Below are 27,467 nucleotides of genomic sequence, written 5' to 3'. Positions count from 1 at the left end.
AAAATTTAAGAAACTAGAACAGACACAAAATAAACAGTGACATTTATAACAAAATAATATTCAAAATTGATTAGAGTAACACCTTTTCAAGTAATCATTTAAAGTTTAAAATAACTACAATTTTTTTCAACAATTATTTTGTGTATGAAATTGTGTATCGGAAAATGCCGGGTACATGAAATAAACTAGTCCTAAAAAAACAACACAGATCTTGGGTAAAATACTCATCAAATAAAGTACTGTAAATGTGTAGTTTCACGCGCTAGTTTCAGGTCTTTTCTTTTTATAGCCTCTATCGGGTTATATCCCAACTACCCGTATTTTTGTGAAGAATTTTTTTCTCTATCAGGTACACTTAAAATTATAGCATAATAATGTCAGTTTAATTTAAAAAGAGAACTGAAAAATACAAAGATATATAGGGAAAAAAGCGACTTCCGGCCCAATACTTTTTAATCAATGAAACGAAACGGACTAGTCCAACAAACCCTATTCATTTTTTTGTTTGTTAACAGCGCTTTATAAATAAAATTATTATTATTATTATTATTCTATTTTTGTCAATATTTAGTTATCTAAAATCTAGACTGACCTAGATAAAGATCAAGGTTTCGGTATTAGTTTACGTGACTAGAAACGCTAAATCATGTTTCTCTTATATTTTAAGAATATGCAGAAAAAAATGCAGATTACAAATATGTAATTTGATTTCCACAGAGATTAATAGTTTTTAAAATATATATTTTAAAGTTTTATTTCTTATTACTAGTCTATATATTGTCATTGGAAATACGCCATAATACTAGAGTATCTCCCTTGAATTACTTGCCAACTTTTTTCTGTTGCTGTTTTGTCTTTCTTGCTAGCAGCTATTAGATCTAATATTAAAATTAATTTAAAATGATAGCATAAGAACAAAAAACTCTCTTTAAAAAAAGTTATTGAAAAAAAAGAAGAAACAACTTCATCAATTTATTATTAACATTATTTTTAGACCTTCATTTCAGTAAATACACTTAAAAATTCATAAGTTGACGGCATAAGAACAAAAATCTCTTTTTAAAAAAAAGTTTAATATAGGTAAGGGAGATAAATATGCTTAAAAACAACATGGTGGTCAGTAAAGGTATCTCTCCAAAATCCTTTCATTAGAGTTTAATTCTAAGACTATTAGTTAGATTTAGAATTTAGATTCATTAAAGTTGAATTTTTTATCAAAGTACCTAGTTACTAGTATATATCTAGATTCTGTCTAGCTTATGATTGATATTGTATGTAGATCATAGTGTTTCCCAAACTTTTTTTTCTAAAACTTGACTTATATAAATATAAGATTACTAGACATATGTATAATGTTACCCGCGACCCGCGGGTCTTTATTTGCGCATTACTTTCGATATAGTCACTGAGAGTGTTTTGTAAACAATTAGACGAAATAATAATGTAATAAGTAAAGCGAATGTGTCAATGTAAAAATAGCTAATAGGCTTAAATCCATTTTTTTTTTTAAATTAAAACATTTGCTTTTGAATAATCTAGTGCAGTGATGCCCAAAATACGGCCCGCGGGCCAGATCCGGCCCGCGATGTGGTTTTATCCGGCCCGCCGAAACGTCTGCATAAAGTGTAGATTAGGTTGAAAAATGTATCTTTACCCACGTTAGGGTCCTGACTTTTTCTCTGATGAATTGGTTCCATGCCATTTAAAATGTGTAGGTTTATGAAATGAGAGAGCCGAAGAAACTACAAGTTGACTCTGAATTTAGAATCATACCAGGAAAATTGAACGGATCTTTAATTAATTTTTTTTGGAACATGATAATAAACTAACATGTTTTTTTTTTTGTAAGTTGTAGCTGTTTTAAAAACAACAAAATCTATACGGCTTTATAAAACAAAAATGACGGCATTCTTGGTTTGAGCCGCGAATAAAAGATTGTTCAACTAAGGCTAGAAATTGGAGGATAGATGGGAACATTTACCAAAAAGAGACAAGAAAATTAGTCGTTGGTAAAGTTAGCTACAAAGATGCTCACATTTTAAGAGAGAAATGAAGCCAGTTAATATCCTATTGATATCCTATAAATTAATGCAAGTATTAGATCCACTGGTTTCTAATAAAATTCTTTTAGGTCAATTTCATTTCGATTATGTACATTTTCGGTCATGTGGCCCGCGAAATGAGTGTCGGAAATAAACATGGCCCGCAGGTCGAATTAGGCTGAGCATCACTGATCTAGTGGATTGGATTTAGATGTATGTTAAACGTAGCTAATGATCCTTTCACGTTATTTCTCTTTCGCTACGAAAATAAAATTAGTTTTGCGAAAATGGTGTACCCGAAGTCGATACATTCTTATCTATTAAAAACGAAAAGAGCGATAGCTTTGTTAAATAAATGGGATTATAAAGTGAACAATTAAACGAAATAATTTTTAGTACGCGAGTCATGAATGAATATAGATCTAGGCCTATCTCAACTCGGCTTCGCAGCTTTCGTAAACGAATGTAGCTTTAGAAAACCAAATTTGAATGTTTATTTGATCAAAATATGAAATGAATGGACTTTAATTAATATGTTTATGTGTTAAAGTATAAGACTATCTGTGCGAAGAGAAGTTTTATCATCTTAGTGTTGAATTAGAGTTTTAGATCTAGGGATGGGATTATAAAGTAACAATAAAACGAAATAATTTTTAGTACGCGATTCATGAATGAATATAGATCTAGGCCTTTAACTCGGCTTCGCAGCTTTCGTAAACGAATGTAGCTTTAGAAAACCAAATTTGAATGTTTATTTGATCAAAATATGAAATGAATGGACTTTAATTAATATGTTTATGTATTAAAGTATAAAACTATCTGTGCGAAGAGAAGTTTTATCATCTTAGAGTTGAATTAGAGTTTTAGATCTAGGGATGGGATTATAAAGTAAGCAATTAAACGAATTAATATTTAGTACGTGATTCATTACGGTAGGCTATTGTCTAATGAAAGAATGTTCGTCAGGAAATCTGTAGTCACATATATAAGGAACTAATTTATGTAAAAAATGCTTTCGAAACACAAAATCGAAGGTTAATTTTATTATATAATGAAATCAATGAATCTTCTTTTGTCTTTTCATGTGTCAAAGTAAAAAACTATCTGCGCAAAGTGTATTTCTTAAAATTAGATCTAGGTCTAAATCCTTTCTATCTTTTCTCATGTCAACATTGTAGACATGGCCTAGATCCATAAAATACTATAGCTGTAATAGAGTCGGACAACTTTATTTTTTTGAGGGTCTTAAGTTTGTTTTAGGGCTACAATACATACACTACGGTCTAAGTTGGTACCCAAGGAACATTCCTGCCTAGTTTTATCAAGATTGGTCGAGCGTTTTGATGTCTATAAGTAACATACATCCATACATACATACCCCTCACATTCTACTTTATAATATAGATAAGTCTACATCTAATTATATTAATGGACTAAATGGAACACTTTTCACATTCTGAGAATTTATTGGAACACATTGAAATTACTTATTTTAGGGGCTGGATTATATATGCATTTCTTTTTTGTTTAAATAAAACAATAATTGAAATTATTCTAACTAAATCATATGATATTCTAAATGATTTTAGAAATATTATTTATTTTTCAAAAGTATTACATTTATGATTTATGATATTTTCAATTTTGAAGAAACAACAGTTTCTGAATTATTTTCTTTTTCAGTTATAAGCACTTGTATATCTTCTTCTTCCATTTGTTGAAGTTCCTGCTTGTTTTTTCTTTATAGTCATAGTAGACTAATATAATTCTTTAATAAAGAACAGTTTTGCATCAAATTCAACACCATTTTTATACTTTTTATGTAATCCTACTAAATGCAGAAAATTGCAGGTAGATTAAAGAAAAACAACATAAAATTACAACATTCTCGCGTAGGTCTAAATTAGTAGCCTTATGTTGCCTAACATTAAGAAAACTTGTAAAAATGGATATTTAAAAAATGTGAGAAAAAATATTAAGATGCCTTGTTGATATTTCAAATGAAAAATGTGTCAATCTTGTATGAATGTAAGCAAATTAGCAGAAATAAATATAAAAATAGAAGAAAACCGTTAGTGAGGTCTTGGTGGAAACCTAGACATTTATAAGATTTACAGAAAATTTCACTTCAAAGTTTATTGCATTCTAAGATTAAAAAAAAAAGAAAAACACATAATTATAGCTAGACTTTACATATATATATATATTGCTATCATAAATATACAAGTTGAAAATAGATTTAGATCTAGAACTACATATATATTTACAAGAATTACTTTGGTTAGTTGAGGAAATTTTATAATTTAAAAACTATCTTTCATTAAAAAAAAAATAAAAATCAGTTGCTTAATTTTGGACATATTCTAGATCAGTTCAAAATTCACCATTACTGAGAAGAGCTAATAAAATTTATTTGTATTTTCTTTTTTGCTTTTGCTTAGGTTTTAATTTACAAGCAGTTAGTTTTAGTTTGTTGAACACTTAGACAGGCCTTGCGAAACACAGTTTGGGAAACACTGTTCTAGATGATACCTAGATTGGCTAGATCTAGGGTATTAGATCTCTAAATTTTAAATTATATCAAGAGTAGATCTAGATGTCTAGATTCAGAATTTTATTATTTTAAATTTTATCTTCCTCTAGTCTGTAAATCCAGCCAGTAAATCTTTCTTCAAGTTGACACTAATATAGTGAGCTATACTCAATAATAAAGACAAGGGTGACTAAAGAGTAAAGTTGACTAGACTCTAGCCACCATTAAGGAGATCTTCTGTGTTCACATAACGGAGATGGAGCTCCTTAAAGCTTTCAAAAAGAAAAAGAACTCAGAAGATACAAATTATAAAGTAGAGAATAGACATGCACTAGGTAAATTACTTTCCTGCTTGAAGTATGTTTTTATTCAATCAATCATTATTATTATTATATTATTATAGTTTTTATATACTTTATATAGCACTACTTTCATGCTTATAGCATGCTCAGAGCGCTTTTGGTCCAATCTCATTTGTGGACCGGTGGGGGGGAGGGGGTATCTAGGAGTTGGTTTTCCGTGCTGCCTTTAGGCGCTCAGTAAACACAACTCTGCCCGAGTCGGGTGTCGAACCTCGAACCCCCTTCTAGGTAGCCAAACAAGCCAAGTTCAAGCGCACTTGGCCTCTCGACCACGCTTCCCACCATCAATATATGTTCTTTGTCTAGATAGTCTATGTATACATAGGTCTAGAATTCTCTAGATTCTTTTTCATCTACATACACAACACTGTGATGCTACAGTTAAGTGAGTGCCACACTGTAATCATTCAGATAGCTAGATCTAACTAATATAGATCTAGATCTAAAATTTAGATCTTTATATCCTATAGAATTATTGATCTCTAGATTCTAGATCTTATATTATCCATTTTTTTAATCTAGATTAGATACTATAAATCTAGATCACTTCACTATCATGTATATATATAATAAATATATAGATCTTGGATTATGTCATCTAGATAGTATAGGTTATCTCTAGAGATCTAGATTTGTTACTTGATCAAGTTTAATCTACACCTGGATTCTATCATTCTAGATCTAAATTAATTATAATATATATTATATATATATATATATATATATTATATATATACTTATATATAAGTTAAAAACATTAATTTGAGATTAAATCTATAGCATCTATGACTAATCTATACATTTATTATATATATATATATATATATATATATATATATATATATATATATATATATATATATATATATATATATATATAATGTATTCTAAATTTAGTCTTAGAAACTTATAATTGATCTATATTTTCTCTATTCTAAATATGTATTAGATTGTCATGATTTAATGATGTTACGATCTCTTATATGCCTCTTAATACTGTCACGTTGAATATGAACTTGATCTAAACTGCACAATCAATGATCGTGGTTGCCGAGGATCTTGAAATTCTCAGTTGATAAGATGATCATATAGAAGTTGCTAATTGATAAGATGATCATTTAGACGTTGCTAATTGATAAGATGATCATCTAGAAGTTGCCAGTTGATAAGAGGATCATCTAGAAGTTGCTAATTGATAAGACGATCTAAGTATATTATTATTATATTCAATGAAGAAACTTCTCCTCGTCAAATAGAAATACTTTAATTCAAAACTTGGAAAAGCTATTCACAATAATTACAATGGTTAACTGTAATTGAATAAAACAGAATATATATATTTCTACTAGATTAAATGATAATGATGCAGATGCAGTCTTGTTAAAGTCTTGATTGTAGCAGGAATTTTCAATGCATACCATAGTATTGGTAGATAATGATGCAGATGCAGTCTTGTTCAAGTCTTGATGTATGAAGTCATTATCAGTGGTTAGGTATGGGCAAGTACTTGGTAGGGGTGGACATGTAGTATCAGGTAGGGATGGACATGTAGTAACAGATAGGGATGGACATGTAGTAGGCAGTGATGTCCCTGTAGATTTGCTTGAGTCATGATTCATAGATTCCTTGCTGTCGGTTCTGACTTTGTATTCTGGTTTATTCTTTGTTTTAATTATGTTGCTTTTCTTTTGAATTTGTTTCTTCTCACAATGATCCCATTGACAATGTAAACAATTATTAATGTATTTCTTGACATCTTTGGTCATGCTTGGCCAATAATATTCTTTAGCAATTCTCTTCTTAGTACTTGTTACACTCAGATGTATGTTGAGATAAAACACATGCTTGACTTTAATTATTTGCTTTCTGTACTTCTCTGGTACATATATTTGTTCAATTGCTTTGTCCTTACGAAAAGTAATCTTCTTGAGAAATCCATCTTCGATATATGCTAAGTTTTCTGGAATGTTATCAGATTGAGCCTTCTGGTACATTCTTTCTAATGTAGTAGTATAGCTTTGTTCAGCTTTGAATTAAGCAGGGTTCGTAGCGCTCCTAAAATCTCCTAAAAAATGAAAAGTCTCCTAAAATCCTAAAATTCTCCTAAAAATTGCCGAAAATCTCCTAAAATTTTGTACACTCTCCTAAAATTTTTACCCAATATTTTTTTAAAAATATAATTTTGCTTATTTCTTGCTAAAAATGCGGGGAAAAAACAACAACAGCGTAACTAGGCATTCTGATCGCATGACGTTACAGGCTGGCTGTGTTAATGAGCTGACCCGTGACGCGTCTACACCGCCTTTCACCCACTTGTGAAGCGCGACCTCGTGATTGAAGATGGCCTTGGCTCAAGCAAGCATTTCACCTGGCAGTATTTTTCTGAAGTCAGCGTAGAAATGTTTGTTTCCATTTATTGTTACCACTAAAGTAGGTACTTCGATAAACTGACCTAGATCCATTTTTTTTTATCTCCCAAAAAATGGCTAAAAAGTGTGTCAGCACATTTTACCCTTTTTTAAGGGGTGGTCATTTCCCTCAAAGTTTTAGCACATTGTATTTGATTTGAGGACTAATTATGATTACTTTTTGTAAACATAAGATATCGGAGATCATTTTTATTTGCTTTTGAAGCCAATCTGTTAAATTTTTCTTAACAAAACTTTATGTGAAAGTTGACATTTTTACAACTTTTTTCCTATAAAAGTTACAACAATGCTGTTTGCTACAATAATTTATCATATTATGAAATGACTATATTTCAAATTTCATTAAATTCTCTTGGCGCACTTTAAAGATATTTGATACTATTAAAATTAACAAAGACAAAGAAGGGTAAAATTTTCTTTTTTAAATATAAAATAAAAGTGTTTATAGTTACAACAATCTCACTAATTCTATTGAATTTAGCATATTAATATATATCTGTGTGCTAAGTTTGAACTTTGTAGCTTGGCGCACTCTTTAGATATTAATTTTCAAAGTTGATGATTAAAATCTATTTTTAGTAACAAGCAACACTGTGATTTACTAGAAATGGTCAATTTCTGTCTATCCCGAGCTATTTTTAGAAGCACACATAGGAATTTTTCATTTAGATTAACTTTTATAGTGTTTGAATGCTAGATTATGGAGAGGGAATGTGTCTTTATTATAATGACTTTGTAATCTGCAAATTTTAACGTAAAAATAAATATTTTAAAATAATAATATTAAATATTAAAATATTTTTTTCATATCTTTAGCTCAGCAAACGGTTATTTATTATTTTTTTCCATGTGTTGTTTTTTTCTATTAGTTTACAAGTAAATTAATAGTTAATAAATGAGTACATTATATTTTTAAAATGATGAGCTATTACTGCACAAAAATTCAAGTAAAAAATCTTTTAATAACTTCTAAAAGAATCGCAAGGTTTCTTTTTATTTTATTGTCTGATGCAAGAAATTTTTCATTTACAATCTAATTTTTAAAGCATTTAAATTCTGGCATTTTAAAATGATTAATTGCCAGTGCTCTACAAAAAGGTTAAAACTGTTTTTTTATGAAGTTTATGAAACTTATAGTCATTAAATTTTAGGAAATATTTTTCTGCGCAGTGCTAATTTCATTTATAATTTATAAGAATTATCTATCTGATGCATATAAATAACTATTTAAATACAGTATAATTATAATAAAACAAAATAAAACACAATAAAGATCTCTGATTTGTTTTATTTGTGATTTTTGGGCTCATATGATGACAAAATCACATATATTTTTATTTTTTGTCGAAGGCTTTTTTTAATATATTAATTCACTTTTTTTCAAAGATTTTATTGCTTGGTCTTATTTTTTTAAATTTATTTATACAGAATACTGGTTAATGTAAAAGAGTGTGAAGTTTCAACTTCATATCTTTAAGACTTTTTATAATGCAGTTAATTTAAGTTCAACTGTCAGTTGTTTCGGTCACAGATTTTGTTTTGCTTTACAAAGGCTAAAGAATGCTCATTTTTGGCCACTAAAAATTTAATAACTTCCCTCACAATTAACTCTGCAATATAAAATTGGTATCATTGGAAAGCATTTCTCAAGCTCTATCTAACTAAATAGGTTCCATTGCATTGTGATCATTTTGAATTTTTTATCGAAATACCTAACTAAAGAAGCGCTAGATCTAGTCTATAGTGACTATTGTCTATAATTAGAGCAATTACCAGACTAATTTGTAGGCTACATCCCTCCGGGCCCTCCCTCACCTAAAATCGTGTTGTAAGTGTAAGAGTGACTTCGTGTGGAAAGACCGTAAATCTTCTAGATCTAGCTAATATCTAGTAATAGTATCTAGATCTAGATTTAGATCTAAGTTACATCTAGTGAAGATAATTCGCACCTAACCTGAAAACTCAGTGAATTTTAGTCAATTTAATTATCTCGATACATCTAATGTCTAGATTACTCTACGCTAGATTCTAGATTTACCCTAAATCTAGTGAAGATAATTAGCACAAAGAAGCGAAAAGCCCGCAAATTTAGTGACTTAGATCTAGACTCTAGATTTACTCGAAATCACTAGAATCTAGTGAAGATAATTCTCACACAGCCGTGAAAAGTCCGCACAATTTAGTGACTTAAAGTCCACGAATTTTAGCGAATTCGCTTTAGAGTCTAGATCTTCTGTAAATTTAGTGAAGATAATATTCACACAGCAGTGAAAAGTCCGCGAATTTTCGTGACTTTGATCTAGACTCTAGATTTACGCTAAATAAATAGAATATATATATAGTAAAGATATTACTCTCACAGCCCTGAAAAGTCCGCGAATTTTAGTGACTTAGATCTAGAGTCTAGATCTACTGTAGATTTAAGGAAAATATTTTCACTCGTAAAAGCCAGGGAAACTATATGGTTGAAAAAGATTCAGCTAGGAAAAAAAACGCGAATAGGTCTAATCCTCTCCCCCCCTCCCCCATCCAAAAGCCATTTTTTAGTAAGCAAAGTCAACTAAACATTCAAATAGGCCTATATTGCCCATTATATTACAGGCTCTGTTTATGAGAAAGATTTAAGTTAGCTAATAAAAACATTACCTCAAATGCACACCATGACTCTAGTATCTATAAGATACACATAGGAACTAATAATGTACATTTCCATCACAGAGAATACACATTATGAAGGCATCTCTAAGAATGTTTCTTATTTCAAAAAAGGGAAAAGCAACCATTTGTAATGTTGTTAAATAAATCTTTGAAAAAAAATGGTTGTTTGAGGTTTTGGGATGACAGTCAAGTTGTTACTTGATTAAAAGATAACTTTCATTACATTTTCTGTGGACATACCACAGCTGATAACATTTTTTCTGTGGCATATTGGCAAGATATTTATTATTTTTAAAATCAAATAACAATAATTGATTTGGCTTAGTTTTGTGTATGTTTTACTATGTATCACACAAACGGACAGGAAACACACACACATAGCATACATTTCATCCTTAAAAAACCTCCTAAAATCTCCTAAAATTTTGTCATGGAAAAGTGCTACTAACCCTGAAATTTAAGTATTATTCCGTTCCAGTAATTCCTCTTTTAGGTATTTTTGTTGCTTTCTGTCATATTCAATCTTTTTCTTTTGGTCTAGTTCGTCTAATTCTAGTTGCTGTTCTGCCCATGTTTGTTGTTCATGTTGAGGTAATTCCAACGCTTTTGCTGCCTCAAGTAATTTTGACAGTTTAAGTGCTTTTGATCACATGTTGAAAAATATATACTAACTTGGAATGTAGAAATATAGTACAGGTTGAATATAACAATGTTATTTATGCCGTCACTGGCTAGTAATCTTTGGACAGTAGGATTATATCTACTACTGGAGTCGTCAAGGGAAGTGTAGATTTATTGAACCGTATCAGGTTAATGAAATATAGCTGAGCCGTACCAGGCTATGAACTTTTTCTCACTTGAGATTGTAGATCTAGTAGACATTGTAGTAACGTCGTCGTTTTGTACGATTGACTTGATATGTAATACTATAGTAGAAAAATGTCTACTTGATAAGTTATAGTGCCAGGTAATTGCTACTGGGCTTATCTATAATAATAATGCCAGTTAAATGATACTGGGCTTATCTACTGTGTCAGTTAAATATTACTGGGCTTATGTATCGTGCCAGTTAGATGATATTGGTCTTATTGACTCTGCCAATATAAAATGATAATATTAGATCTCGAGAGTTAAAGTGAAAACTCGATCGTAGATCTATATCTATAATAAGATAAGATATCGATAACCAAACTGACCTTTGAACACAGTAGAACTATTCTCAAGCTTTCAGGACAGAAGACTCAAAAGTAAAGTAGCAATTTTACATAAAGCACTGAACCATAATCGTCAAATACAAAAACAAAATTTAATAAAATACTCTGAAAGACACAAAGATAAAGGCACATTCCTCGTCCCATATGCTAGGACAAATTTGTACAAATACTCCTTCTTCCCTAGTGCTATTAGAGCATGGAATGGGTTGCCTGAGCTAGCCAGGAAAACCAGTGACTTGGCAGAATTTAAGTCATTGGTTAATATGCATGACGTGTAGAAGTAATCATCTTCTTTTTTGAAGTAACCTCTGTATTATATAAGATAAGATAAGATCAAGTTGAAAAAAATCAAAGTTCTGTAATTGACGAAGTTTTGAAAATTTTTCCTTAGATCTTGAAAAAAATTTTTTGATGATCTTTTGATGATCTTTATCGAATGTGGGAGGTGGCAAATGTCACAATTATACTTGATTGTGATATGTCGAGAGTCTAGGAAATCTAAGGTTGATGGAATGGTTCTTTTGGAAGTTGCTAATTGATAAGATGATCATCTAGAAGTTGCCAGTTGATAAGAGGATCATCTAGAAGTTGCTAATTGATAAGACGATCTAAGTATATTATTATTATATTCAATGAAGAAACTTCTCCTCGTCAAATACAAATACTTTAATTCAAAACTTGAAAAAGTTATTCACAATAATTACAATGGTTAATTATAATTGAATAAAACAATATATATATTTCTACTAGATTAAATGATCTACACAATATAATAATTATGTCATTTTCCTTTGAGTTCCAACACAAGACTTTAGTACATCTTATCGACACTGGCGGTAATATCACCAAGCTTCCAGATTATCAGGCGTTACCACGTGACTAATATCTCTTTGTCGCTTGGTTAATCAATTGACAAATAAAATACAGATTAACGTACAATAATTAACATTTCTAACCAATCACATTTATTCCCAAAAAAGAAGGTTGCTGCATGCTTGGAATTCCCAGAGCTAGCTGAAATCTTGCTGACAACCTTGGGCTAAATATAGACAAAGCGTACGTGACATAGATCTATATCTTGATTACATTAATTATTAATAATATCTGGACTCCAATTTCTACAAAAATAGAAGTCTTAGAAATATAACTCTAGATCTTAATTCTTTTATATTATTAATGTTATTGACAAATATTGAGCTAGAAAGTCTAACCTCATTACTTAAGTCAATAGATATTATATTTCCTTTTTTACAAATCTTATAAATATCAACTCACTTTCTGTCTGGTACTATTTTTGTACACCAGTCATTTCTCCCACACCCATTCTCGGATCAAATTGAAACTTTACAGAATAATTATTGATAAATAAATTCACCAATTAGTTAATGAATTATTGGTAATTAATTATAAATTTTGTTTGGTATTAAAAAAGGAAATAATTTATACATGCAACCTGTTGATGATGTGGCTGTATATGTGGAGTTATTTCACTTAATACATTTTGTACACGTTTATTTTCTCAAAACCCATTTTCGGATTAAGTTGAAATTTTGCATAATTATTCATAGTCAATGAAGTGGAAAAAAAATTAACGAATTAGTTTATCAATTAGTGGTAATTAATTAATTTTGTTTTTTTTTAAAAGGGAGCCAATTCCTGCAGTATTAAGATATATAGCAGGGATTTTTTTGGTTATTCCCTTTCAATAAGCTTTTGTAAATGAATTTATTTATTTTTTTAAAATATTTTGCTTGTGCTTAGAGAAATAATAGTTTGATCTAAATGGTTATGGTAAATAAGCCATTTTAATACATATTTATTTTAGCCACACACATTTATCAAGAAATTATTTCGGCATTTTGCTTATCATTTTTGTTACCAATATTTTTAAACACTTACATACATAATCCTTTTCTGTTAAAAGTTTTAAAGCTTTTTCATAATTGACCATTTTTGTGAAAGATCGGTTAATTACATTCAACAAAAATGTCATTATTAAACTTGTTTTTTTGGATGATATACTGCACCAAACTTGAGTACTGTTGATGTTGTGAGTTTTAAATATAAGTCTTTTTTTTTTTTTTTCCACCTTAATTTTAAATTAGTTTATTAGGAAGCTTATAGATGTTCTTTCACTTAATCCCCTGGTCACTTGATCCCCATACATCCATATGATATGATTCATACAATCACCATTATCTCTCATTAGGCTTCCCCTACTTTGACCTCAACCTTGACCTTTGATGATAATGTACTTTAAAAGGAATATCCTTACTCTCTCACCTGTTTCATAGTTAACTGCACCCTGATGAGTGGAAAAATGACTTGCTAATAAAACTACCAAAGTGTGGAGATCTATCACAATAATCAAAAACCCTTATGATGGTTTCACCTGCCAAGTAGCCCACAGTGGCAAACTGTCAGAGGAATTTCCAGTCATAAGAGGAGTCAAACAGGGATGTCTTCTTTCACCACTGCTGTTTCTTTTAGTATTGTATTGGGTCACAAAAGAAGCTTACTCTTATTCAGGGAAGGAATCCAATGGACTTTCACACAAAAGCTGGAGGATAGAGAATTTGCAGATGACATAGCCTTATTATCGCTCAGACTACAGGATATGCAATAAAAGGTCACAGCTTTAAGTGAAGTAGGAAAAAGAGTAGGCCTCAAAATAAACTACCAAAAAACAAAAGTAGTTAAAGTAAACAAAAAACAAAATGGAGACATAGAACTGAGTTCTCAGACCATAGTCCAAATAGATAATTTTATATACTTTGGGAGTGTATCAAGTGTAACATTTTACCTTGGCAGTGTAGTCTGTGCATCGAGTGGAAAAGAGGAAGACTTTAAAATTCGTATTTCTAGCTAGTCAGATATTTATATACCTAAAACCAACCTGGAAATCTCCCCACATCTCTAACAAGACTAAAATAAAAATCTCTAACTCTATATGTCAAGGTGGCCCTACCGTATGGTTCTGGAACATGGAGAACATCTGAAGCAACGACAAAAAAAGTACAGACGTTCATCAACAGATATTTGAGAAATACACTTGTATGGCAAATTAGAAAACACCAAACTGTGGGAAATGGGTGGACAGAGAAATATAGAGGTGCAGATCTTAGAGAGAAAGTGGAGATGGATTGGTCACACCCTTAGAAAAGATACCAACAACTGAGCTAGACAGGCCTTAGAGTGGAACCCCCAGGGTATAAGACGTAGAGGAAGACCAAAAAGAATGTGGCAACGCAGAGTACTAGATGAAGCCGAGAGGACAGGGAAGAGCTGGGAAGCCATTAAAAAGCTAGCAAGAGACCATGGAGAGTGGCATGTTTTTACTGAGGCCCTATGTTCCATGGGGAATGCAAAGGAAAGTTGATGATGATGAGAAGATGAATTAGCTTTGACAAGGTGTGTGCAGGATAATACTAATAATCCTCCATCTTTTTCTATGTTTGACCATAGGTATTTAGATAATTCATATATATATATATATATATATATATATATATATATATATATATATATATATATATATATATATATATATATAATCCATTTGCAGGAATGCAACCTAACTGATGCAAGAAGTTGATTTGTTTATTGTTTATCTTAAACTATTGCTTAACTGTTATAATTATCATATTTCTTTATTATCATTTGTATTTGTGAAGTTATTATTATTGGATCTATGGATTATGGTGCTCTGAATTTCTGTTCCAGGATTCAATAATATACAAACAAATGTCTACAATGGCAACATTTTAACTAGCCATAGATAATTTATATATGAAGTTTGAAGATCTAGCAAAAGCATTTGAAGTACCTGAAAATCAATAGTCCAGAATGTTTGTTAGTCCACTGATAGATAAAGTCATGCACTTGTACATACAGTTGTCAGTGTATGAGCTGAATGAGTATCCAAATGTGTAGGAAGCTTTACACCAATATGGATCTTCTCAAGGTGCCTACCAGTACCCCAAGAAGTTTTTAGCATTAAAGGCCCTAGCAAGAAAATGATCCACAATGGTCAGCACTCTCCGAAATTAAAATTTCATTCAAATACATCATCAACACATCATAATCAACACTAACACTGTATATATATATATATATATATATATATATATATATATATATATATATATATATATATATATATAAATTAGTCAAAATTGAGATTATCTGCCTAGGGATTAAATGATCACTGTATTAAGTTATTGGGATTCACATTTGTTACCAGGTACATGGTTGTAATTATGGCATTAAGTTTCTGCTTCTATTCAGTTTTTCATGTTCTAATTCATTTGTGCCTTAAAATAATTTTCAGTTTCTACATATGACCAAAAGGATGGCACTGTAATAATTGAAATAGAAGCTCCAGGATTGCTGGAAGGCAAAAGTAAACAGTCTCCTAAGAATGGAAAAGTTTATGTTGATATCCTTCATAGGTAATTACATTCAGAATTGTTCTAAATTCTTAGTCACCATTTCAAAGCAAGAAAATCTAACTTGGATTGAGAAATAGTCTTAAAAAGTCATCAGCAGTGTTAGTTTTATTGTGTTTTTCATTTAGCATTTTTTAAAATACCAAAACTCATCAAAATAATGGATTTTGTAAAATAACCTTTGCTATTATTGAGTTCATAAAGTTATTTTTTCTTTGATTTTTAACAACTAGAACTTACTTGTTTGAGTTCTGAATAGAAAAATCTCCATTCTAAGTCAATCTACTAGGCCAAGCAGTTTTGAAATGCTTTTAGGCTTATGAATACTTTATATATAAGAGGAATGCAACCTAACTGATGCAAGAAGTTGATTTGTTTATTGTTTATCTTAAACTATTGCTTAACTGTTATATTTATCATATTTCTTTATTATCATTTGTATTTGTGAAGTTATTATTATTGGATCTATGGATTATGGTGCTCTGAATTTCTGTTCCAGGATTCAATAATATACAAACAAATGTCTACAATGGCAACATTTTAACTAGCCATAGATAATTTATATATGAAGTTTGAAGATCTAGCAAAAGCATTTGAAGTACCTGAAAATCAATAGTCCAGAATGTTTGTTAGTCCACTGATAGATAAAGTCATGCACTTGTACATACAGTTGTCAGTGTATGAGCTGAATGAGTATCCAAATGTGTAGGAAGCTTTACACCAATATGGATCTTCTCAAGGTGCCTACCAGTACCCCAAGAAGTTTTTAGCATTAAAGGCCCTAGCAAGAAAATGATCCACAATGGTCAGCACTCTCCGAAATTAAAATTTCATTCAAATACATCATCAACACATCATAATCAACACTAACACTGTCTCAGAAAATATTCAATTATTTATCATTGACAGAAATCCTTAAGATCTGTAAACATTGAACAAAATATCAGACAATACAAAGCTGCTTATCTAACCAGCCATTCAAACTAGTGACTGAAGAAAAAGTACAAACAATCATTGAGACATGACTTTACATGACACATCATACTCCCATGTAGGTTGAATGAGCATGACCAGAACCTAGAAAAGAATAATATAAGACTTCTACAGACCAAAAGTTACAAAAGATGTCAAGAAACATGTCCAGAATGTCACATTTGTCAAATGAAAGGTCCAAAAGGAACCAAGATACAAGTGCCTATCCAAACAATGGAATTGACAGACAAACCATTTATAAAAGACAAATTGACATTATTGGACCAATGTCAATTGGATCGGCTAGAAATCACAAGTACATATTAACTTGTTGATACTTGTACTAGAAGGCAGAGGCATTTCTGTTAGTCAACATATAAGATATTGACATCACATGAGCATTATAAGAAATATTTTCCAGATCAAGGCTACCTGAAGTCATATGATCTGACAAGAGCAGAATTTTTGGCTGGGAAATATTATGAAAATACTTATGAATATATACAACATCAAGATGAAATTCTCTACACCATGCCATCCTGAAAGAAAAGTACTATGTGAATACTTCAATGAAACATCAATGCCAATCATTTTGAAAATTACAAATGGCAACCCACAAATTTTAGAATCTTCAACTAGCACAAAAAAATTATCCAGAACATCGAATAAAAAAACATTGGAAGAAAAGGACCATTTACAAGCATGCACATTGATGCCAGAAACATCATAATCTAAGCATGTGAAAGAGCTAAAGAAGCAACTGCTGAAGCAAATGTACTAACATAGAGAAGGATAAATAAAAAAAAAATTAATAAGTCTAGAACTAGGAGACAAATTTTTATTATTACCAACACTTTAAACCGCCAAACAAAAACAAAAAAAAACAACTCTTTATTTAATGGCTGTGCCCTATTCTGTCATTTGAAAGATTACAACTCACTGTGGATTATGATATTGAAAAACAACAACAAAGATTCCACATTAAAGGGAAACTCCGATGGTTTTGACAATTTTTGATATAATATGTGTTTTGATTTATAGATAATGAATATATTATTCTTTTTTTTTTATTTGCAAGAATAACTTAGTAATTGATGTTTTTGTGACGTAATTTTTCTGGGCATCCAAAACGGTCAGATTTTCACTGAATTTCTGTGTGACGTCACGAGTGTGCACTCAAATCCCATAGATAGGGAGGCAAAAAAAAAATTATCTTTGATAAAAAAAAATGTCATAGTACATCATTAAAATACTTTAAAAGAAATTTCTAATAGTGTATAAATTATGACTGTATGTTTGACAGTAAGAAAGTTATGATTTTTTTGTGCCGTTTTGACCTAACATTGGTTGACATGGAAAAAGTGATGAGAGAGCTTGATGCTGGCTCAGCCGGCGAGACACACCCCCAAGGTCAAAAGTTAAAAAGTTGGAATTGAGTTTCGTAGACGATAGATCTACTTATTAAATAAGAAATTTAATAGTAGATCTAGTATTCGTAGTAAATTTCTAGCTCACAGATCTGATTTCATTTATATTTATGAACTTCAGTTGTTTATAAAATGTCTCAGTAGTATCATTAATTGAATTCTTTGGCCTGGAAATCCAATGTATTGTTGGTACTGCACCTGGTATTAGCTTCATTTTTTTTTCAAATCCCATCACAGCAATGAAGTTGCTGAAACAGCTTCTCTCAAAATGGTTTGAGCATAAATAGGAATAAAGTTAATGCCTTTGTAAAATATTTGCTCTACAGACGAATAAATTTTTTCCATTTTCCCTTTAAAACTTCATCTCTTGGAAACATGAAAAGAGACACCAATTTCTGTGTCAGCATACTTGCTGATTTTATCTTTGTGATTGGAACTACTGCAACAAGCTGAAGAACAGTATTTCATTTTCTTCAAGTAGAAATAGAGGTAATATCTAGAATATTATTTATAAACAAAGACCGATTATAAATCAACGTGGAGACTACATCTAGTTGTGAACCGTAACAATAAATGCGATCCGATAGGTCTAGACCTAGACTAGAGAGTTTATGGGTTATATAGGTCTAGATCTAAATTTAGCCAGCACCCTTGTGACGTCACGTTTTTAAAAACTAAAAACATCTTGCGGAACCCCGTTTTTTTCTGGGCATGAAGAATTTTCTGTCTAATTTATTAAATATAAAATTTTCCGAGCATTTAAATAAAAAATGATATAATGTTTACTATTACAACTTTTTACGCAGAATTTAAATATGTCAATAACTAAAATTTGAAAAACTATCGGAGTTTCCCTTTAAGATGTTACAAAATTACATGGAAAATAGGGAAAACAATAATAATCTATAAGATACTGAAAGAGACAATATTAAATGCTTAGCAAGACTTCAAGAACAAGATACTAACAACATAAATGAGTTCATATAGCCTTTAATAACATGAGCTAAAAAAATACTTTTTTTTTAAATAATAATTTAGTTTCTGTTTATGTATTCTTTGTGTTTGTATATAATTATATATTATTAGGCTTCTCCTACTTTCATGACATCATTTAAAATGTGAAGAATACTCTCAAATGTCATCAAAATGTGGTGATTGCTGTTAAATATATAAATAAATAAAATAAATAAATATGTTAATTGCTCTGAAATAGCACTCTCAGAAAGAGATGAATTTTTTAAATGTTATCTGAATGTAAGGACTGCTCTGGAATGACATCCCAATGTAATAATTGAAAATGTGATAATTGGTCGTGGATGACAGAAAGTTATTGATGCCTGAAATGACACCTAAATGTGATAATCACCATTAGATGAATGTGATGATTGCTCTAGAGTGACATCTAAATGTGATGATTGTTCTGGTTTGCCATCATCTAAATGTGACAATGAGTCTTGATTAACAATGTAGTTAGAAAAATTGTATAATGAGTTACATATGTGCACCTTGAACTTATTGTTCTCTAAGCTTTCACTTGACAATTGTTCTTTAATTAGTTCTTTAGAAAAATCAACAGAAAATATATAAGACTCCATTTAACAACAAACTATTTTTAAATTAAATGTCTCATTTGTTTCTTACTCTAATAGAGGACAAGGTTTGTCAGCGAAGGTGTCAGTCAAAGATGTGTCCAGGAGAGTTAAGACAAACTATTTTAAGAATGTTAAAAAATTACCATCACCAGTGGAGAATTTTGAGCTAGACAAGTCAGATTGGCATGTAAGTTTAACATAAATCTTATCACGTCAATATTTCCAACAACCTTTTGAAAAAATAACAATGAAATATTTTTAGCTAAATTCTTTAGACCAATATAACATAGGCTAGAGGATAATATTCATGAGTCTTTTGAAACCAATGTTTATGACAAGGTTAGGAAAAGCTAAATGGCCACCTTTTTAAGACTTTTATCAGCTGTTGGGAAGTTTTATCACATGTCCAAGTTCTTTGAACTTGTATAAAATAAAAGCTGATCACTGATGCCGCCGCTGGTCTTTTTGGATACTGTGATGGTCTTTTTCATTGTAGTACTTAGTAATAGTATTAAGGAACTTGAATAAACATAGAATCCCTACCAGTGGTTGTGCATAACATTGTATAATAAAGTTGTTTTGACATCCTGGACAGCACAAACCTTTAAGCTAGTATTATGAAATTTACTATAATTGTTGTTCAGGAATATTTAATAACAGACAAATAGAATAGTTTACTCACTACAACAATATTAATATAACTGCTTTAATGTGCCTATATATTTGGATGGCTGGCTGATCGTGTGGTATATGCATTGAACTGTCGTTCTGTAATCTTTATTGTCCAGGGTTCAAACCCTGCCCAATGCCACCTCTCATCATTCTGCAATTTTGAAGGAACATCCAAAAAATTGTAAAAAAATTTTTACAAACATTTCAATCAGTTTTGTTACTTCTGTTACCCAGGTAAAGAAGAATAAAGTTGTCCTCAAACTTTTAAAGAAATCACCACACGAATCATGGCTGCAGAAATTACAAATGAGAGGACTGGAACAAGACACTAGCAGTAGTAGCAGCAGTGATTCAGATTGACAGTTTGTACACTTGTTCTACTGACACTTTGTACACATACATAACAACATACCCAAAAAGCTTGTATTTACATTATTATTCCACAGATATTCCATTGTTTAGCTATGAATAGTATATACTACTAGTCGACCCACAGCGTAGCTTACGCCGTTATTTTACAGGGCCGGCCTTAGGCCAATGCAACCTATGCGACGCAGAGGGCCCTGCACTTTCAAAAGTTCTAGGTGTATATTATTAAATGAAACCATTTTATAACTTATAACTGATTTACTAGGAGCTTCTAGAAATCTCCTGAAATTGCAAAATATACAAAAAAGTCATGGAAATCTCCGAAAATTATTAAAATCTTTTGAAAACTCAAAAAAAATAAAAAAATTCCTGAAATATATAGAAAAAAAAAATTGTCATTTTGGGGGTGTCATTCAAAATGGTAAACGCCAATCCTACGCGCGCTGAAAAAAAACTGGCATTATGCAATACCTGTATTTGTGGAATCTGGTGAAAGAAGTTTCTCGCGCCTGAAACTAATGAAGAATTAGTTGAGGTCAACAATTCTCGATGATTGATTGAAACATTTGATATCATTTTGATGACATTTGAGAGTATTCTTTACATTTTAAATGAGCGATTAAAAAAAATGGCATTATCCCGTAATTTTGGAATCTGGTGAAAGAAGCTTCTCTTGCCTCAAACTAATGAAGAATTACTTGAGGTCAACAATACTCGTAGAGTGAAACATTTGGTAATTCTTGCTATTGAGCGTGATCTATGTGGAAACAGAATTTTTATGATGTACTGTATGACTTCGCTACACGCAAGGCTCATAAAGTAATTTTGAACGTAGTAAAGAATGAATATAAATGCAAAGACGAATGTATTTCTAAAAAAACTCTTAATTTTCACTTATAATCCATATCCCTACCCAAACTGGACCCCCCTAATTCCGTTTGGCATAGGGCCCCACAATGGTTGAGCCTGTCCCTGCTATTTAGTGACGGGTGAATACAGAGTTCTTGTTCTTCTCCACTCCCTCTTTTTTTCGCAGACCGCTAAAACTACGTAGGGTAGAAATAAAAAAGAGTGATCTTTCCATGACTTCTTGGTCATAACGGTTAAGTCCGGCCCTGCTATTTTGTGACTGGTAAAAACTACTTGTTCTCCCCCCCCCCCCTTTTTTTTTTTCTCTTTTTTTTTTTTCGTGGGGTAACTCTAGTCCGTCCGACTTGCAAAAATAAAAGAGTGATCTTTCCATTATGTGGTGTCCAAACTCTTGAACCATGAAGAGAATTATATATATAGATATGGATGCTTACTTATCCATGCTTTGGTTCTTTTAGACTTTAGAAATTTTTGAATAATGAGGATGTTAAAAATTATTGAAAAATGAAATGGTGAATTACATGAAAATACTTAAAAGAACTTCTTGCAGAAAATTTAGGATTACATGTAAATGATTTTGTTCTTAATTGACATCTTTCTACTATCAGTATGAATTATATTTTAGCAATATATGCCTAAGTTCAAGTTTGTATGTTACTATTATCTTCTTTGAAATGTAATTTTTTTTTTTTATTCTACAGGCTATATTGATTTTTCTTTTTTTTTTGTCACTTAAAAATATGAAAATTATTTTCAATGTCAATTTCTAGGGATTCAATTATTTCAGAAATATTAAATTGCTTAACATTTTTTAGCCTATGAGGACCAGTCCTGTAAACCTCATGCAACATTCGGTCACAACATCATTTAGTGTGTAAGTGCCTGGTTGGTTGATGTAACTGGATATCTGTCTTAGTCACTACTTCGAGCCACATTTAGCCTCCCCGATAACTGGTTTCTTGCATGAATAGGTTTCCATTGGATTGAGGATTTTGTGCTTAAAAATGAATTTATTTCAAAACAAAACTACCATGGAAAGAAACACCAAAGTTCAGCTGACATTGCTACAGCATTAGCCAGTCCACCACTAGATGAACAATCATCCATGGTTTAAAATGTTTGCCTTGCAGCAAACAAAAAATTGTCTATATTAGAATCTTTATTTTGTATCTTTTGTTACAATACTATGATATTAATAGATTCATATACATGAGTTTTCATTTGTAAATATTTGCACAAGTGATAGCATAATACGTAAGTTTGAGTGTAGAAAATATTTTCTGTCTTGACATGTCTATATGAACAATGAGCTCAATTATGTGCTTAGTAAATGTTTAACTTAAGATTTTTTTGATGATGAGTATATAATGATCAGGATTATAAATATTTGGTATATAATGATGTTCATATTTATGTTTAGGTAACATTTGTTAAATTTTGATGCATGATGATGTCAGGTTGAGAAGCTTCAGTCCTAGAATGAACTATTGAATGAGGATGGCAGCTACTTGTCTCTGATTCTGCTATACAAAAATATGGTTTAAGTCATACATTAACAAGTATTTTATATTTATTTTATACATTCCTCAGGGTTGCTACCTTCATAGCTTAAAAAATAAATCCAGGTTAGGACCTAAAATTCCAGGTCACTTATGTGAACCAAAATCTACAGCTATCTATTGTTCACAGCTGTCTCAGGCTTCTGTGACACTGTGGACTGTATTAGTGTAAAGAGTGGTATTGGCCTGCACAAGCCAATTATCACTTTAAAAATACTGGAGGCAATACATTATTTTATAGAACTATACTGGAGGCAATACATTCTTTTATAGAACTAACCGATGATTGGTAGGTCGCAACTGCATAGCCACGGGAAATACTGCATTCATCATTAATCTTTGTACTCTGAGACAAGTCTTATTATTATTATTATTATGTAGAGAATGGAATAACTTTAAAAGCAGGCAATCATCATTCAAACACTTTACTAACAAAACAATATCACTTGGTTATGTAAGCTTTGCTGTTCTTCTGATTAGTGGCAGATCATCCTTATTAGTTGATGTAATGCCCTGAATGTAGATCTAAATCTGGCTATTAGTTCTTTTTTTTTTTCCACTTTTAAGAGAAATGATTTTGGCCAAAACAAAATTCCATGACTTTTCCAGGTCATGTGGCAACCTTGAATTCATCATTCTAATTGCATATATTTTTTTTTTAAAAAGTAAAACATTCCTGTCCACTACTAAGTGCACTAGGGACTGTCTGACCAAATGTTTTGTTCATTGTATATTGAAATATTCTCTCTCCACAGTTACTGTTGATTGATAATACTTTTAATCTCAAAGTATTTCATAATTCAGTAAGACATGACTTGCACTGAGCTACCAAAAGGAGGTAAAAAATATTTCTCATCTGTGCTGCAATATGGGGGGGCTGGGGGCGTGTTCATCCATTTAAGACTATCATAGGCAATCCTGCAAGATGCTTTGTCCAAATCTAGTGCTTTGAAAATAAGGTAATCATGCTGAGTAAACTATCCATGAAACTTCTAAGTCTTTTGTTTGTATCTCAAAAAATGCTGATTGAAATTTCCCAAGTTATAGATGTCCAATTAACAACATTCACATTGCTTCATAAACATGATGCTATCATAAAAGCTTAAAAGTCATATGTTGTTATGGTTTATCAAAAGCTACATATTTAAAAAGTCTATTGTATTACACATACCTTATCATACAACAGCCTTGACAAAATCCTTAGTGTTCACTTTAGTTTGAACTTGTACAGTTTGTGTTTTTTATTTGCCACTTGAATGATAATGCACTGAGAATATTTTTTTTAAAGTTTTTTTTTTGTTACATTTGTATCCATGTATCCAACTGTTTAAAACACCTTTCACTCCAGCCACTTGGGTTTGTTCTTTCGTTAACATTTTTGAAAAAATATATTTAACTCTCAAGGCAGCAGTTTTGTTTCTACCAAAATAAATGCATCAGTTGTTTCACTATGCAAACTATTTTCATTATGTAACTTGTTTGTTATTTGATCTATATGCTATGTACTTGTTATCTCTAGTACTATTTTTATTTGTTCTGATTTGTCTAAAATCAAAATCAAAATTTTTCATTGAAAAAAACCTGAGTTGTAATCCTGGGATTTGATAAGATCTATTAGGTCACTCTTGAAAGTCAGTTGGTCTGGCGTTTCCATTTCTGGTCAAATAATGATTTTTAATTCAGATCCCAAAACACCTTAAATGGTACATCTACTAAACTTAACTTTCTTAGGTACCTGATATTGTCTGTAAACTTGAAGCCTTACAGTTATTCTGATAAACATTCTCTATGGTTATGCCATTTATCTCTGAGATCCTACTGCTGATAAGAGTTACGTCCATGAGCATTAGGGTTTATTAAAAGAAATGTCTTTAAATCAAATAAGAACATAATACTAAAATGTTTATTTTATTTTGGTTAGGCCAATATTAGAATATGCATCCTCTGTTTGGGACCCCTCAACTCAAGAAACAGACACAAAATAGAGCAGTGAGATTCATAACAAACGAATGTCACATTTGACTAAGAGTAACATCTTAAGTAAAATCATTTAATTTAGAAAGCCTTCAGGACAGAAGAATCAAAAGTAAAGTAGCAATTATACATAAAACACTGAACCATAATCTTCAAATACAAAATTTAATAAAATACTCAGAAAGACAAAGTAAAAGGCACATTCCTCATTCCATATGCTAGGACAAATTTGTACCAATGCTCCTTCTTCCCTAGTGCTATTAGAGTATGGAATGGGTTGCCTGAGCTAGCCAGGAAAACCAGTGACTTGGAAGAATTTAGGTCATTGGTTAATATGCAGGACGTAATCATCTTTTTTTTTTTTTTTTTGAAGTAATGTCTGTATAATATAAGATAACATATTTTTAAAATTTAATATAATATTTGTGTCTTATCAAAGTTTGATTTTTTTTTTTTAAATTACAAACTAATAAATATGATGATGGTCAAGTACATTTGAGTTCTTGTTTTATTTATAGGAACAAAGTGAAAGAAAGTGAGAGAGCAATGTCTATCAAGACAAATCAATGTGCTAATTAAAGGTTGAAACGTTAAGACAGTTGCTTAAGACACCCATCCAATTCCTGCTTTGAATTTCCAACGGAACTTTTAAAATTAACACACATTGAATACAGTGATCGCCAAACTTGTCAACCAAGAGACATTTAATTAATTACAGAATTGAAGTTGACTAAAAGAATCTTTTTTTTTTTTAACTTCAGTAGTAAGGATAATATAATTTGTTAGTGTTTTTAATTTTAGGCATGATTCCTAGCCCTCATCTGTAAGTAGATATCTTAATTCAACAATGATAAATATGTAGACCCAATTAAGAAACAGAACATCAAGCGTTAGTTTCTTCAGTTGATTACGAGCTAGGAATTTTATTCAATGTGTTCAAAATCAACATATGTCCTCTTTAGAGCTCTAAATCAGCAAAAATTTTTTATTTTTAAATTTAACAGCTGCATTTCAAAGCTACAAATACCAATATTGAAATGCGAAACAAATTACTTCTGTAACCTTGACAATTAGAATTTCTATTAACAAAGACTAACGTCGCTTTGTTGCTTCTGAAGTCTTTAGACTGCTGAGAATAGCTTCCTTCAGATTTAGCAGTGATGTTCTGAGATAGCTAGGCCTAATTATTAAATAGGACTAATCCAATTATTTTCTAGTATTAAAGAGAATTAAGAGTTTCAAAATCTTTAACAAAAAGAGACAATTTGTTTTTGAATGAAATTAAAAATAGTTTCCTTTTCCTTACAACTTACGATCAAGTTGATGTAGAATACAATATTTGGATCCATAGATCGTTGGTCAACTCTGCACAGTAAACATTGTTCACAATAAGAAATGCTTTTTCAGTCAACAGTCCAGCGAATTGTAAAACGTTTCACCACGAGAACCAAACTAGCTTCTTATGGAACTAGAAGATCAGCACATACTCACTCTCTACCTTTTACTTCTTATGGAACTAGAAGATCAGCAAATACTCCCTCTCTACCTTTTACTTCTTATGGAACTAGAAGATCAGCAAATACTCACTCTCTACCTTTTATAAGAAATTCTTTCATTTAGCGATGCCAAAGAATTTTCGCTACTTTGGAGTTGATACTCGTAATCACCAATTCCATTACCGATACTTTACACATTTCTTTAGGCAAGGTCTGTGCCCACGTAGTGCTTTCAAATGTAGTCTACAATACACTGGTATGTAAGTCTACAATACACTGGTATGTAAGTCTACAATACACTGGTATGTAAGTCTACAATACACTGGTATGTAAGTCTACAATACACTGGTATGTAAGTCTACAAGACATTGAGATGTAAGTCTACAATACACTGGTATGTAAGTCTACAATACACTGGTATGTAAGTACTAAGTATCTCGTGATTAATTTTTCCTTTCAACCTAACAAGAAGCCCATTACTTGCACCTGTCTGTCGCTTTATTTGTTGAAACTGAGGCAATACTTCTTAAAGAATTTGATTTGATCGAAGCACTAAGTTGGGAGAGGCTTACAATATGGACCATTATACTTGAACTGCACTATGTTGCCGAAAACTAAACATTTAATACGCAGCTGTGGCTGCCCTTACTTGGTTTGCATCGGTTTGCATACATGAAATAAAACGAAAGAACATTTCTTGAGCTAGGTGATTTTACGTCTTTACATATATATATACATACACACACACACACACACATATATATATATATATATATATATATATATATATATATATATATATATATATATATATATATATATATATCATGGGCGTAGCCAGGGGGGGGTT

General features: G+C 30.9%; 1 protein-coding gene across 4 annotated transcripts; it reads left to right on the top strand.

Moving 5' to 3' along the window:
- Positions 1-1,081: 1,081 nt before the first annotated feature.
- On the top strand, positions 1,082-26,685 carry LOC106052620 (uncharacterized). Of its 4 annotated transcripts, XR_008780215.1 has the most exons (7): positions 1,082-1,126; positions 4,686-4,910; positions 15,569-15,689; positions 19,735-19,864; positions 20,584-20,711; positions 23,903-23,985; positions 25,640-26,685. XR_008780215.1 is itself a non-coding variant. In XM_056044440.1 (6 exons), the coding sequence occupies exons 2-5, from the start codon at positions 4,832-4,834 to the stop codon at positions 20,707-20,709; spliced, it is 456 nt and encodes a 151-aa protein (XP_055900415.1). In that variant the 5' UTR covers positions 1,082-1,126; positions 4,686-4,831; the 3' UTR covers positions 20,710-20,711; positions 23,903-25,613. The 4 variants fall into 4 exon arrangements, 3 of the variants coding, with proteins under 3 accessions (XP_055900415.1, XP_055900414.1, XP_055900417.1); XM_056044440.1 differs by lacking the exon at positions 25,640-26,685 and having other exon boundaries at positions 23,903-25,613; XM_056044439.1 differs by lacking the exons at positions 23,903-23,985; positions 25,640-26,685 and having other exon boundaries at positions 20,584-21,772.
- Positions 26,686-27,467: the final 782 nt, after the last annotated feature.

Source organism: Biomphalaria glabrata, chromosome 10, assembly GCF_947242115.1.
Source record: "Biomphalaria glabrata chromosome 10, xgBioGlab47.1, whole genome shotgun sequence".
Taxonomy (NCBI): Eukaryota; Metazoa; Mollusca; class Gastropoda; family Planorbidae; genus Biomphalaria; species Biomphalaria glabrata.
The sequence above is the reverse complement of the archived record's forward strand: the minus strand, read 5'-3'. Positions and strand labels throughout refer to the sequence as shown.